This window comes from Elephas maximus, chromosome 10, assembly GCF_024166365.1.
Source record: "Elephas maximus indicus isolate mEleMax1 chromosome 10, mEleMax1 primary haplotype, whole genome shotgun sequence".
NCBI lineage: Eukaryota > Metazoa > Chordata > Mammalia > Proboscidea > Elephantidae > Elephas > Elephas maximus.
Window position 1 is genome coordinate 14,830,958 of NC_064828.1, and position 14,959 is coordinate 14,845,916.

Consider the following 14,959-nt stretch of genomic DNA (forward strand, 5'->3'; position numbering starts at 1 on the left):
GGCAGAAAACAAAACAGCTATCAGTTGGTGATAAGTGCTATGAAGAAAAAATATGATATGGGGACTAGAGTGAAGAGGAGGAGGTCCTTTTTTTATAGGGCAGATGGAGAAAGCCTCTCTGAGATTGTGACATTGTAGCAGAGACCTGGAGGAAGTGAGGAAGCTAGCTAGCCATGTGGATATCTAGGTGAAGAGCTTAAGAAGGTGGAATTGGCAAGTGCAAAGACTCTGAGGCTGACATGCATTTGACTTGTGTGGAGGAAAAGCAGGGAGATAAGTGTGGCAGGACCACAGTGAAGAAAAGTGGTGGGAGATAGAAGAGAGTGGGAAGCAAATCATACAGAGCTTTCTCATTGAAAGCCATTGGCAGTTTTTGAGCAGAATCAGAAATTATCTGACTTACATTTTAAAAGACCTACTATGGATGCTTTATTTAGGTGATTTCTCTGTAATCATTTATTAATTTTAGAAGTGGCAGTAACTAATTATTCAGCATAGGGCAGGGTTCACAGATGGATTTAGGGGAGTCATTGAGCTTTCTGTTTGGATGCCAGCTTATTCTTGTGTGTGCACAAATGTGTTTTTCTAGGGAGAGGAGCCCTTAGCTTTCAACAGATTCTTTTTTTAAAAAAAACAGCTTTATTGAGGTATAATTCACATACAGTATAGTTCACCCATTTAAAGTGTATAATTTAATGGCTTTTGGTATGTCCACGGAGTTGGACATTGTTAATTACAATCAATCTTGGAATATTTTCATTACCCCAAAAAGAAACCCCATACCCCTTAGCCATCACTCCCCTAATCCTTTCATCCCTCTTCGACTTATCTACCTTCTATCTCTGTAGGTTTGCTTATTCTGTACATTTCCTATAAATGGTATTATATAATGTATAGACTTTTGTGTCTGACTTCTTTCACTTAACATAATGTTTTCAGCTGTCATCCATGTTATAGCATGTATCACCACTTCATTTCTTTTTTATTGCTGAATAATATTCCATTGTATGAATAGACCACAATTTATTTGTTCATCAGTTGAGAGACATTTGCATTGTTTCCACTTTTGGCCTATTCTGAATAATGCTGCTTCGAGCATTTGTGTACAAGTTTTTGTGTGAACATATGTTAGCATTTCCCTTAAGTATATACCTAACTTCTTGATGAACTACCAGACTGTTTTCCAAATGATTGTACCATTTTACATTTCCATTAGTAGTGGGTAAGAATTAGTTTCTCCACATCCTTGCTAACAGTTAAGACTACCTGTTTTTTTGGTTATCTCTATCCTGTTGTTGTTGTTAGGTGCCATCGAGTCAATTCTGACTCATAGCAACCCCACGTACAACAGAATGAAACACTGCCCTGTCCTGTGTCATCCTCACAATCATTGCTATGTTTGAGCACATTGTTGTACAGCCACTGTGTCAGTTCATCTTGTTGAGGGTCGTCCTCTTTTTCACTGATCGTCTAGTTTACCAAGCATGATGTCCTTCTCCAGGGACTGATCCCTCCTGATTACATGTCCAAATTATGTGAGATGAAGTCTCACCATTCTTGCCTCTAAGGAGCATTCTGGCTGTACATCTTCCAAGACAGGTTTGTTCGTTCTGGCAGTCCATGGTATATTCAATATTCTTTGCCAACATCATAATTCAAAGGCATCAATTCTTATTTGGTCTTCCTTATTCATTGTCCAGCCCCCATGCATGTGAGGCAATTGAAAATACCATGGCTTGGGTTAGGCAGACCTTCGTCCTCAAAGTCACATCTTTACTTTTGAACACTTTAAAGAGATCTTTTACAGCAGGTTTGCCCAATGCAATACATTCATCGTTTGATTTCTTAAGTGCTGCTTCCATAGGTGTTGATTGTGGATCCAAGTAAAATGAAATCCTTGACAACTTCAATCCTTTCTCTTTTTGTCATGATGTTGCTTATTGGTCCAGTTGTAAGAATTTTTGTTTTCTCTATATTGAGGCATAATCCATACTGAAGGCTGTAGTCTTTGATCTTCATCAGTAAGTGCTTCAAGTCCTCTTCACTTTCAGCAAGCAAGATTGTTACATCTGCGTATTGCAGGTTGTTAACGAGTCTTCCACTAGTCCTGATGTCATGGTCTTCATATTGTCCAGCTTCTCAGATTATTTGCTCCGCATACAGATTAAGTATGGTAAAAGGATACAACCCTGATATAAACCTTTCCTGATTTTAAACCACGCACTATCCCCTTGTTATTTTCGTACTACTGCCTTCTGGTCTCTGTACAGATTCCTCATGAGTACAATTAAATGTTCTGGAATTCCCATTCTTTGCAAAGTTATCCATAATTTGTTATGATCCACACAGTCTAATGCCATTGCATAGTCAATAAAACACACGTAAACATTTTTTGGTATTCTTTGCTTTCAGCCAAGATCCATCTGACCTCAGCAATGATATCCCTTGTTCCCTGTCCTCTCCAGAATCTGGCTTGAATTTTTGGCAATTCCTTGTTGATGTACTGCTACAACTGCTTTTAAACGATCTTCCAGCAAAATTTTATTTGTGTGTTATTTTTTATTAATAATATTGTTTGATAATTTCTGCATTTTGTTGGATCACCTTTTTTTGGAATGGGCGCAAAATGGATCTCATCTACTTAGTTGGCCAGATAGCTGTTTTCCAGATTTCTTGGCATAGATGAGTGAGTGCTTCTAGTGTTGCATCCATTTGTTGAAACATCTCAATTGGTATTCTGTCAATTCCTGGAGCCTTGTTTTTCATCAGTGCCTTCAGAGCAGCTGGGACTTCTTCCTTCGATACCGTTGGTTCTTGATCGTATATTACTTCCTGAAATGGTTGAATGTCGAGCAGTTCTTTTTGGTACAGTGACTCTGTGTATTCCTTCCATCTTCTTTTGATGCTTCCGGCATCATTCAATATTTTGCCCACAGAATCCTTCAGTATTGCAACTGAAGATTTGAATTTTTTCTTTAGTTCCTTCAGCTTGAGGAATGCTAAGTGTGTTCTTCTCTTTTGGTTTTCTAACTCCATATCTTTGCACATTTCATCATTATACTTTGTCTTCTTGAGCTGCCCTTTGAAATCTTCTGTTCAACTCTTTTACTTCATCATTTCATCCATTTGCTTTAGCTACGTTCAAGAGCAAGTTCAGAATCTCTTCTGATATTCATTTTGCTCTTTTCTTTCTTGCCTGCCTTTTTAATGACTTTTTGCTTTCTTTATGTATGGTGTCCTTGCTGTCATCCCACAGCTCAACTGGTCTTCGGTCATATAAAAATGGCATGGCAGAGGTCTCTGACCTTCTGTAACTTCACAAAGGGGAAGGAGGATCAAGATCAGCCCAAGGCTGATTCCTGTGAGGCAGAGGTCAGAAATGCCCCCACCCTTCAACCTTTTTACCAATTCTGGTATCAACCATCTCTCCCATGGCACTTTCTACTTTTCTCCTGGGTTTGATAATTGTTGCAATGGCCACGTCGAACTCACAGGCCATACTCACATATATGGGGTTTATGGGGCAGCAACAGGTTACAATTCAGGTTCAGGAATGCTCAGGATACAGTTCTTTGGTCAGGATAGACTCTTCTCAGCTGTGCCTGCAGGCAGGTCTCTCTCTGGACTTTGGCCTCTCTGCCTGGCCTCTACCCAGCTCAAGCAAGTGTTAAAAAGCTCTTTTAGCTCTCCTCATAAGTGCCCAGAAGTATCCCACTCTACCAGTAAGCTTCCTGCCTAAAGGTGCTCAGCTTTCTTGCTCTGTGGGCCTGGAAACACACTGCACTGTCCCCTGCCAGTCTCCTGCAGGTTTCTCCTACTGGTCTCATGCTGTTCTCCTGGTTCTGCTGTTGTCTTTTTTCTGCCACTGCATCTTACCATCTCCAGTGTTACGGCTTTCTGTCTGTCTCTTGGATCTAGGAGGTTCTCAGCTCAGGGATCCCAGGTCCAAAAGATGCACTCTACTCCTGGCTCCTTTTTTCTTTGTGGTGGGGAGATCCTCTCCTCTCCACCTCTGGAATGGCCCATTTTAAGCCTAGCAGGATGGCAAAACTGACTGGTCTCCTTGTTAGGGTTCCATAAACCTTATTTGTATGGTCCCACCTCCACAAGGGTACCATGCACCTTATTTGTATTATTAACAAACTGTTCAATCCCCTTGGTGGGCCACAAGCACTCATTTACATAGTCCTGCTTAGTCATTCAGTGGGAGTTACAAACACTATGGCTAAAAGGGTCCCAAGTAATTCACTGCATCACAGGCCATTATTGTTCAGTGGGTCAAATCCATTCTTGAGATTGTCTCTAAATTCAGGTGGGATATACTCAAGGTTATACTTTGGCTCTTGTGGACTTGTTTTAATTTTCTTCAGCTTCACCTTGAACTTGCATATGATCAATTGATGATCTGTTCAGCAGTCAGCCCCTAGCCTTATTCTAACTGATATTAACCTTCTCCATTGTCTTTTTACAAAGATGTAGTCGATTTGATTCCTCTGTATTCCATCTGGCAAGGTCCATGTATATAATCGCCATTTATGTTGTTAAAAAAAGGTACTTGAAATGGGTTATTTGTTGTTTTTGCAAAATTTTATCATGCAATCTCTGCTGTCGTTTCCGTCACCAAGGCTATATTTTCCAACTACAGATCCTCCTTCTTTGTTTCCAGCTTTCGCATTTCAATCACCAGTAATTATCAGTGCATGTTGATTGCATGTTTAATCAAGTTCAGATTGCAGAAGTTGGTAAAAATCTTCAATTTCCTCATCTTTGTCATTACTGGTTGGTGCCTAAATTTGAAAAATAGTCATATTAACTGGTCTTTCATGTAGATGTATGGATATTATCCTATCAATGACAGCGTTGTACTTCAGGATAGATCTTGAAATGCTCTTTTTGACGATGAATGTGACACAATTCCTCTTCAATTTGTCATTCCTGGCATAAGGGCCAATGCCAGTCCATTTCACCTCAGTAGTGCCTAGGATGTTGATCTTTATGCCTTCCATTTAATTTTTTTATGACTTTAAGTTTTCTTACATTCATACTTTGTACATCCCATGTTTCAATTATTAATGGATGCTTGCACCTGTTTCTTTCTAGTCTCTCTTAGTCTGGAAGCTCTACTGAAACATGTCCGCCATGAGTGGCCCTCGTGGTATTTGAAATACCTGTGGTATTGCTTCCAGTATCATAGCAACATGCAAGCCACCACAGTATGAAAAACTGACAGATGAGTAGTGGATGTCTGTCCTACCCCTTGCCGCTGCGTCACTTCCAACTCATAGTGACCGTATTGGTTGAGTAGAACTTTCCCATAGAGTTTCCAGGAAGTGTCTGGTGGATTCAAACTGCCGACCTTTTGGTTAGCAGCCAAGTTCTTAACCACCGCACCACCAGAGCTCACCACTACCAAGTCACCTATCTATCCTAGTGAATATGGAATGGTATCTCATTGTGGTTTTGATTTGTATTTCTCTAATGGGCAATGATGTTGAGCATCTTTTTTATGTGCTTTTTGATGATTTGTATATCTTCTTTGGAAAAAAAATTTATTCAAGTCCTTTATAACATTTTTAATTGGTTTATTTGTCTTTTTATTATTCAATTGTAATATTTCTTTTTTAAAAAAAATTTTATTGTGCTTTAAGTGAAAGTTTACAAATGAAAGCAGTCTCTCATACAAAAATTTATACACATTTTGCTATATAATCCTAATCGATCTCCCCTTAATGAGACAGTATACTCCTTCCCTCCACTCTATCGTTTCATGTCCATTCGGCCAGCTTCTGACCCCCTCTGCCCTCCCATCTCCCCTCCAGACAGGAGATGCCAACATAGTCTCATGTGTCTACTTGATCTAAGAAGCTCACTCTTCGCCAGTATCATTCTCTATCCCATTGTCCAGTCCAATCACTGTCTGAAGAGTTGGCTTTGGGAACGGTTCCTGTCTTGGGATCCTTCTAGTCTCAGTCAAACCATTAAGTCTGGTCTTTTTACAAGAATTTGGTGTCTGCATCCCACTGCTTCCTTGCTCCCTCAGGGGTTCTCTGTTGTGTTCCCTGTCAGAGCAGTCATTGGTTGTAGCTGGGCACCATCTAGTTCTTCAGGTCTCAGGCTGGTGTAGTCTCTGGTTTATGTGGCCCTTTCTGTAATAGTTCTTTATCTATCAACAGATTCCTTGAAAGTTCCATGACAACAACAACAAAAAAATGGGTTAAGAGCTTTTGCTCTAGAAATTTGTAGAGGTAGTTGGAAATTCTTATGAAATGGAAAATACAGCTTTTATTTTTAGTCCTATAGGCTTTTTGTTGTTGATTGAGGATGGAACTGAAATTCAGTCCCCTTTTCTCATCATTGATGAGAAATACCCAGAATATAGAATACTTTATCCTCTCTAAAGGAAGATACTGGGCTAAAATGAGTTACCGTGCCCTTTTATTCTTGAGTAATTTGCCTCCTGTAAAATTGTGGTGTACCGGTTAAGAGCTCGGCTGCTATAATAAAATCTATTAAGAAAACATTCTGCCTCCCACTTTGAACAGTGGCATCTGGGGTCTTAAACGCTAGCAAGCAGCCATCTAAGGTGCATCAAATGGTCTCAACCCACCTGGATCAAAGGAGAATGAAGAACACCAAAGACACAAGGTAATTACGAGCCCAAGAAACAAAAAGGGCTACATGAACCAGTGACTACGTCATCCTGAGACCAGAAGAACTAGATGGTGCCCGGCTACAACTGATGACTGCCCTGACAGAGAACACAACAGAGAACCCCCGAAGGAGCAGGAGAGCAGTGGGATGCAGATCCCAAATTCTCATAAGACCAGACTTAATGGTCTGACTGAGGCTAGAAGGACCCTGGTGGTCATGGTTCCCAGACCTTCTGTTGGCCCAGGACAGGAACCATTCCTGAAGCCAAGTCCTCAGACATGGACTGAACTGGACAATGGGTTGGAGAGGGATGCTGGTGAGGAGTGAGCTTCTTGGATCAGGTGGACACTTGAGACTATGTTGGCATCTCCTGCCTGGAGGGGACATGAGAGGGTGGAGGGGGTTAGAAGCTGGTGAAAAGGACACGAAAAGAGAGAGTAGAGGGAGAGAGCAGGCTGTCTCATTAGGGGGATAGTAATTGGGAGTGTGTAGCAAGGTGTATATGGGTTTTTGTGTGAGTCTGACTTGATTTGTAAACTTTCACTTAAAGCACAATAGAAATTATAAAAAAAAAAAAAAAGAGAGAGAGAGCTCGGCTGCTAACCAAAAGTTCGGCAGTTCAAATCCACCAGCCGCTCCTTGGAAATGCTATGGGGCAGTTCTACTCTGTCCCAGGGTTATTAGGAGCAGTATCAACTACAGCATTGCTATGAGTAGGAGTTGACTCGATGGCAATGAGTTTCAGTTTTTTTTTTGAAAACAGGAGAGTCTCGCATCATGTAGATATTTTCACAGATTATGTATTAAGTATTATAGAATTGTATAATGTTTTGGAATAGGATAAGACTATAGATAATCAAGGAGCCGTGGTGGCACAATGGTTAAGAGCTCAGCTGCTAACCAAAAGGTCGGCAGTTCGAATCCACCAGCCACTCCTTGGAAACCCTATGGGGCGTTTTGCTCTCTCCTGTAGGGTTGCTATGAGTCGGAATTGACTCGATGGCAATGGGCTCGCGTTTTGGTTTATAGATAATCAAAGGAAAAGAGCCGGTTCCTGGGATACCACTATTTAAGTGTGAAGTAATTTAATGAATCCAGGGCCTTAAGGAACCTGTTGAGTCCTTGTTCCTGCCATTCTGAATAGTAGTTCCCGTGAAATTCAGCCAGGAGATATGCCCTGTTCAGGTTTGCTGAGGTGCCCTGGTTGGGGAGCTGCCCTTTGTATGAGGAATTGATCGTAGAGAGTAGGATTATTTCCCTATAACATCAGTGGTAACAAAAGGCATCTGAGTTTTCAGCTCTCATTAGCAATTGATTTATTTCCCAGTTTTGAAATATCTTTGCTAAAACTGAAAAGGGCATCAGAAATACTCAGTGGTGATTTGTGTATATAGTGAAGCCGATTCATGCTTTGCCTTAGTCAAATTTTGTAAGTTTAAAAAATAAGGTCCACTTTGTTTTATTGCTGGCCATTTTACTTGTGCCTTTCATGATGTCATAATTCCAACATTCCTTGGGGATTTTTCATTTTCTCACCAGATGCTCCATATCAAGAAGCAGAGTGTCCTGAGCGTGGCAGCAGAAGGAGCTAATGTGTGTCGCCATGGGAAACTATGTTGGCTTCAGGTAAAAGAAAGATTTTTTTCAAATTTTTGTTTTGAAATAATTATAGATTCACTGGTAGATTTATTTTTTAAATTGCATTATGGTAAGATATGTACATACCAAAAATTTTGTCATTTTAACCATTTTAAGTGTTTAATTTAGTGACATTAATTACATTCCCTGTGTTGTACAACCAGCACCGCTATCCATTTTCGAAAGTTTTTCATCACTCCGAGTAGTACCACAGTACCACTTTAAGTAATAACTCCTATTCCTCCCTTCCTCCCATGGTAACCACTAATAAACTTTTGTCTCTATGCGTTTGCATGTTTTAGATATTTCATTAAGTGGATCAAACAATGTCCTTTTGTGTCTGACTTACTTCACTCAATGTAACGTTTTCAAGATTTATTCATGTAGCGTGTATAAGAGCATTATTTCTTTATGTGGCTGAATAATAGTCCATTGTACGTATACATGACATTTTGTTTACCTGTTCATCTGCAGATGGATACATAGGTCCATCTACCTTTTGGCTATTTTGAATAATGCTGCAATAAGCATTAGTGTACAAGTATCCGTTTGAGTCCCTGCTTTCAAGTCAATGAGTGAGTGAGGGAGTAAGTGAATAAACAAATTAATTAAAAAAAAAAAAAAAGAAACCATACCAACACAGTTTCTTCCTTAAAATGGAATTCTGATACCAACTGTTAAAGAAACCATTTCTGACTTGGTATATGTAGGATGCACTTGAAGGAAATGGGCTTTTCTTTAATGTTAAATTATTTAACTATTTAATCTCCATCTGTGGTCAAATATTTTCATATAGAGTAATATTTTCTAAGATGAAGGCGTAAATATTTTTTAAGAGTTATAAAATTTTTCTTTAGCCCCACTTCTCAGGGCCACTTTTAGAGACCTAAATAATTCAAAATATGGAAAAAAGTATTCTAGAAGCTGCTCATCATGGCAGTATATAATGGTGAAAATTAGAAAGCACAAACCACTTAAATAGTTAACAATAGAAGATGTTACAGTGCATTTGATAAATCTTATACAACTGCCAAATATTGATGACTAGAGCAGTATATTTTTGTTGTTGTTAGGTGCTGTCGAGTTGGTTCTAACTCACAGCGACCCTATGCACAACAGAACAAAACACTGCCCGGTCATGCACCATCCTTACAGTCATTATGCTTGAGCTAATTGTTGCAGCCACTGTGTCAATCCACCTCATTGAGGGCCTTGCTCTTTTCTGCTGACCCTGTACTTTGCCAAGCATGATGTCCTCCTTCAGGGACTGATACCTCCTGACAATATGTCCAAAGTATGTAAGATGCAGTTTTGCCATCCTTGCTTCTAAGAGCATTCTGGTTATACTTCTTCCAAGGCAGATTAGTTCCTTTTTTTTGGCAGTCCATGGTATATTCAATATTCTTCGCCAACACCACAATTAAAAGGCATCAGTTCTTCTTCGGTCTTCCTTATTCATTGTCCAGCTTTCACATGCATATGATGCAATTGAAAATACCATGAGTTGGGTCAGGTGCACTTAAGTCTTCAAGGTGACACCTTTGCTTTTCAACACTTTAAAGAGGTTCTTTGCAGAAGACTTGCCCAATGCAATGTGTCTTGATTCTTGACTGCTGCTTCCATGGCTGTTGATTGTGGATCCAAATAAAATGAAATCTTTGACAACGTCAGTCTTTTCTCCGTTTATCATGATGTTGCTCATTGGTCCAGTTGTGAGGATTTTTGTTTTCTTTATGTTGAGGTGCAATCCATACTGAAGGCTGTGGTCTTTGATCTTCATTAGTAAGTGCTTCAAGTCCTTTTCCCTTTCAGCAAGCAAGGTTGTGTCATCTGCATAACGCAGGTTGTTAACGAGTCCTCCAATCCTGATGCCCCATTCTTCTTCATATAGTCCAGCTTCTTGTATTATTTTCTCAGCATACAGATTGAATAAGTGTGGTGAAAGAATACAACCCTGACGCACATCTTTCCCGACTTTAAACCAATCAGTATTCCCTTGTTCTGTTCGAACAACTGCCTCTTGATCTATGTAAAGGTTCCTCATGAGCACAATTAAGTGTCTGGAATTCCCATTCTTTGCAATATCATCCATAATTTGTTATGATCCACACAGTCAAATGCCTTTGTATAGTCAATAAAACACCACAGGTAAAAATCTTTCTGGTATTCTCTGCCTTGAGCCAGGATCCATCTGACCTCAGCAATGATATCCCTGGTTCCACATGCTCTTCTGAAACTGGCCTGAATTTCTGGCAGTTCCCTGTCAATATACTGCTGCAGCCATTTTTGAATGATCTTCAGCAAAATTTTGCTTGTGTGTGATATTAATGATATTGTTCTATAATTTCCACATTCGGTTGGATCACTTTTCTTGGGAATAGGCATAAATATGGATCTCTTCCAGTCAGTTGGCCAGGAAGCTGTCTACCAGATTTCCTGGCATAGATGAGTGAGCACCTCCAGCACTGCATCTGTTTGTTGAAACATCTCAATTGATATTTCATCAATTTCTGGAGCCTCGTTTTTCACCAATGCCTTCAGAGCAGCTTGGACTTCTTCCTTCAGTACCATCGGTTCCTGATCATATGCCACCTCTTGAAATGGTTGAACATTGGCTAATTCTTTTGGGAAAACTGCCTCCTCAAAGTAGAGTCGACCTTAATGATGTGGATGGAGTAAAGCTTTCGGGACCTACATTTGCTGATGCGACACGACTCAAAATAAGAAGAAACAACTGCAAACATCTATTAATAATTGGAACATGGAATGTACGAAGTATGACTCTAGGAAAATTGGAAATTGTCAAAAATGTAATGGAATGCATTAACATCGATATCCTAGGCATTAGTGAGCCGAAATGGACTGGTATTGGCCATTTTAAATCAGACAATCATAATAGTCTACTATGTTGGGAATGACAACTTGAAGAGGAATGGTGTTGCATTCATTGTCAAAAAATACATTTCAAGATCTATCCTGAAGTACAACGCTGTCAGTTATAGGATAATATCCATAGGCCTACAAGGAAGACCAGCTAATATGACTATTATTCAAATTTACGTACCAACCACTAGAGCCAAAGATGAAGAAATAGAAGATTTTTATCAGCTGCTGCAGTCTGAAATTGATCGAACATGTAATCAAGATGCATTGATAATTACTGGTGATTGGAATGCGAAAGTTGGAAACAAGAAGGATCAGTAGTTGGAAAATATGGCCTTGGTAATAGAAACAATGCCAGAGATAGGATGATAGAATTTTGCAAGACCAACAACTTCTTCATTGCAAATACCTTCTTTCACCAACATAAATGGCGACTATACACATGGACCTCGCCAGATGGAATACACAGAAATCAAATTGATTACACGTGTGGAAAGAGGCGATGGAAAAGCTCAGTATCATCAGTCGGAACAAGGCCAGGGGCAGACTGTGTAACAGACCATCAATTGCTCATATGCAAGTTCAAGCTGAAACTGAAAAAATCAGAGCAAGTCGACAAGGGCCAAAATATGACCTTGAGTATATCCCACCTGAATTTAGAGACCATTTGAAGAATAGAACAGTAGTGACTGAAGACCAGACGAGTTGTGGAATGACATCAAGGACATCATCCATGAAGAAAGCAAGAGGTCATTGAAAACACAGGAAAGAAAGAAAAGACCAAGATGGATATTATAGGAGACTCTGAAGTTTGTGCTTGAATGTTGAGTAGCTAAAGCAAAAGGAAGAATTGATGAAGTAAAAGAACTGAACAGAAGATTTCAAAGGGCGGCTCGAGAAGACAAAGTAAAGTATTATAATGACATGAGCAAACAGCTGGAAATGGTAAACCAAAAGGAAAGAATACTGTCTGTGTTTCTCAAGCTGAAAGAGCTGAAGAAAAAATTCAAGCCTCGAGCTGCAACAGTGAAGGATTCTGTGGGGAAAATATTAAATGACACAGGAAGCATCAAAAGAAGGTGGAAGGAATACACAGAGCAATATAGAAAAATGAAAAGTCTTATGAGTAGAAAAATCAGGACATAGGATTGAATGGACATTATTAGAGCCATATAAATTTTTTGTGAATGAAGAAACCAAAGGGAGAATTATATGGCTTGTCTTCGTTCACTCAGGAAATGTGTAACAGCTATGCATGGGCTGTGCCTGTTCTAGTCGTAGTGGTGAATCTGCCATAATCTCCTGCCACATGGAGTTTACAGTCCAGCAGAGAATTATTTTCCAAACTTTTATCATGTGTCTATTCAATTTTTATAATTAAAGAGGTAAGGAAAAAGAGCAGGGCTTGGCTATGTTAAGCGTTGAGTTCCAACAAAAAACATGCAGGTTTTGACAACGGTGCCGGTTAGGCCTGGCAATTGTAGCTGTAAGAACAGTTCAGCTCCTGAAACAACAAAGATGGGTCAGACTGTCTAGAATTTTATGCTGGTATACGATTCATCAATAAAACTGTGTTGAATATTTGACATCCTACCTTTTCTGCCAGTGTATTTGATGCCTGTTTTAAACCGTTAGAGGTCAGGGATCTTGTGTTATGAATAATTTTATATAATATCTAATACAATCATGCATATTATGGAACTCAAAGTCTTTTTTATTAGTAGCAATGAGATGCTGTTCATTTTCTTTAAGCCTGTGATCCCTAGAATATTGTGAATGCTATAAAACAAACAAAAAACCATAACCTGTTGCCGTAGAGTCAATTCAAACTCATAGTGGCCCTATAGGACAGAGTGTAACTGCTCCGTAGGGCTTCCAAGGAGTGACTTGGTGGATTCGAACTGCTGACGTTTTGGTTAGCAGCCATGCTTTTAACCATTGTGCTACCAGGATTCCAAGAATACTATAAAACCAGAAAAAACCAAACCCATTGCTGTGAAAGTTGATTCTGACTCATATTGACCCTACTGGATGGGGTAGAAGTGCCCCATAGGATTTCCAAGGAATGTCTGGTGAGTTCAAACTGCTGACCTTTTGGTTAGCAGCCTGAGCTCTTAACCACCACGCCAAGAATGCTATAAATAACAACAACAACAACAACAAACCCAGACCTGTTGGGTTAAGTTGATTTCAACTCAGCAACTCTATGCTATAAAAAAAAAAAAAGGTGAGATTAATTAAACATTAAATTTGGGATTGTAAAAAGCAAAAAGGAAAATCACCATTTTGTCTGCTTCTTTTCACTTGAAATCACAGCGATTGTGTTTTTTAGCTTAAGATAATTTAAACCTGTTTTCCTTAAGAATGTTTGTGTGTCTATTTTTTACTCTGAAAGTCAGGACGTTAAATATTTTGTTGCATGTTTTTTTGCAGTTGTTGTTCCAAAAGAAGCTTTATTGTTTCCACATGGTCAATAGTTTGGAGGCAGTCTCCATGGTGGTTAAAAAGCTGCTGCTTGACTGGAGGGAAATGCTCAGGCCACCTGATGCCTGGGGAATACAGGGGGCCCCTCAAAGGCTGCTGGGCTCCAGAAGCTCCTAGTCATCCTTGAGGGTGAGCCTCTCAAAGAGATACTCATCCAGCCCAGCCTGGGGGCCAGCCAACCTGTGGAGGTTGTTCGGATGGGCGTCCATCTTCTTGATGAGTTTCACCTCTTCATCTAGGAAATGGCTCTTCAGATAGTCACAAAGTTGGAGGTCTGTGCAGCTAGAACCCATAGCTTGCAGAAGGCCCTGGTTTAGGTTCTTCTCCAGGGCCACGGTAGCTTTCATGGCATGCAGAATCCTACCCCACTCATCTTGGGCAGCTTCTGTGTGTCCTGGAATAGGGTGTGGCACGACGCTGGTTTTGAAAATGTGTCCAAGAGACACTGGGCACCCTTGCACTTCTCCTTCATCATCTCTTGGAAGAAGTGGCCCACATCTTCTAGGGCCACATAGTTGCAGCTGAAATAGAAGCCCAAGAAAGAGGTAGGCATAGGAAGCCCACAGATATAGGTTGACCAGGCAGTTGACTGTGACCTCCACTTCAGAGGAATAATTCCAATGGATCTGAGAGCTAACTACAAAAAATTATGTTAGCTTGTTCTGGAAACAAAGGATGGCTGACAAGATGGTCCCAAAGATTGTGCCTGTAGAGGTGGTTGGACAGTGGTCAGAGGCTAGAGTTGAGGAGTCCCCGGGTCTGTTCCATCCAAACACTTGAAGCAAGAGACTGTGGGATCGCCAGGCGTGCTTCCCGTGTGTCTTTTATTTTCTTATTTATTTTTATTGCACTTTAGATGACTGTTTACAGAGCAAAGTAGCTTCTCATTAAACAAGTAATAGACATATTATTTTGTGACATTGGTTACCAACCCCAGACATGTCAACACTCTCCCCTTCAGTTGCCTCTTACCGGTTTTCCTGTCCCCTCCTGCCTTCTAGCCCTTGCCCCTGGGCTAATGTGGCCCTTTAGTCTGGCTTTGTTTTATGGGACTGTCTAATCTTTGACTGAAGGGTGTGTCTTTTATTCTGGACCCTCAGATCCCTCTCCACAGTTCTTATTCATCCTGTAGTATATGTGTCTGCATGTCTGTTGTAGGTGGCCACAAATAGCCGGGTTTACTTATTTGACATTTTCCTTCTGGGAAGTCGTGCTTTCAACAATGGACTCCAGATGGTATTAGAAGACAAGAGAATTTTGAAGGTGAGTGTGTAAACTGATTCCTCTGCTAGTGAGATTAGCA

General features: G+C 40.2%; 1 protein-coding gene across 2 annotated transcripts in view; it reads left to right on the plus strand.

Moving 5' to 3' along the window:
- The window catches only part of EXD1 (exonuclease 3'-5' domain containing 1), a 41,180-nt gene that overhangs the window by 9,848 nt on the left and 16,373 nt on the right, over positions 1–14,959 (plus strand). For both annotated transcript variants that reach the window (XM_049898295.1, XM_049898296.1), the window contains 2 exons: positions 8,191–8,277; positions 14,815–14,919. In XM_049898295.1, coding sequence (XP_049754252.1) covers positions 8,191–8,277; positions 14,815–14,919 — 192 coding nt within the window. The remainder of the gene's footprint in view (positions 1–8,190; positions 8,278–14,814; positions 14,920–14,959) is intronic.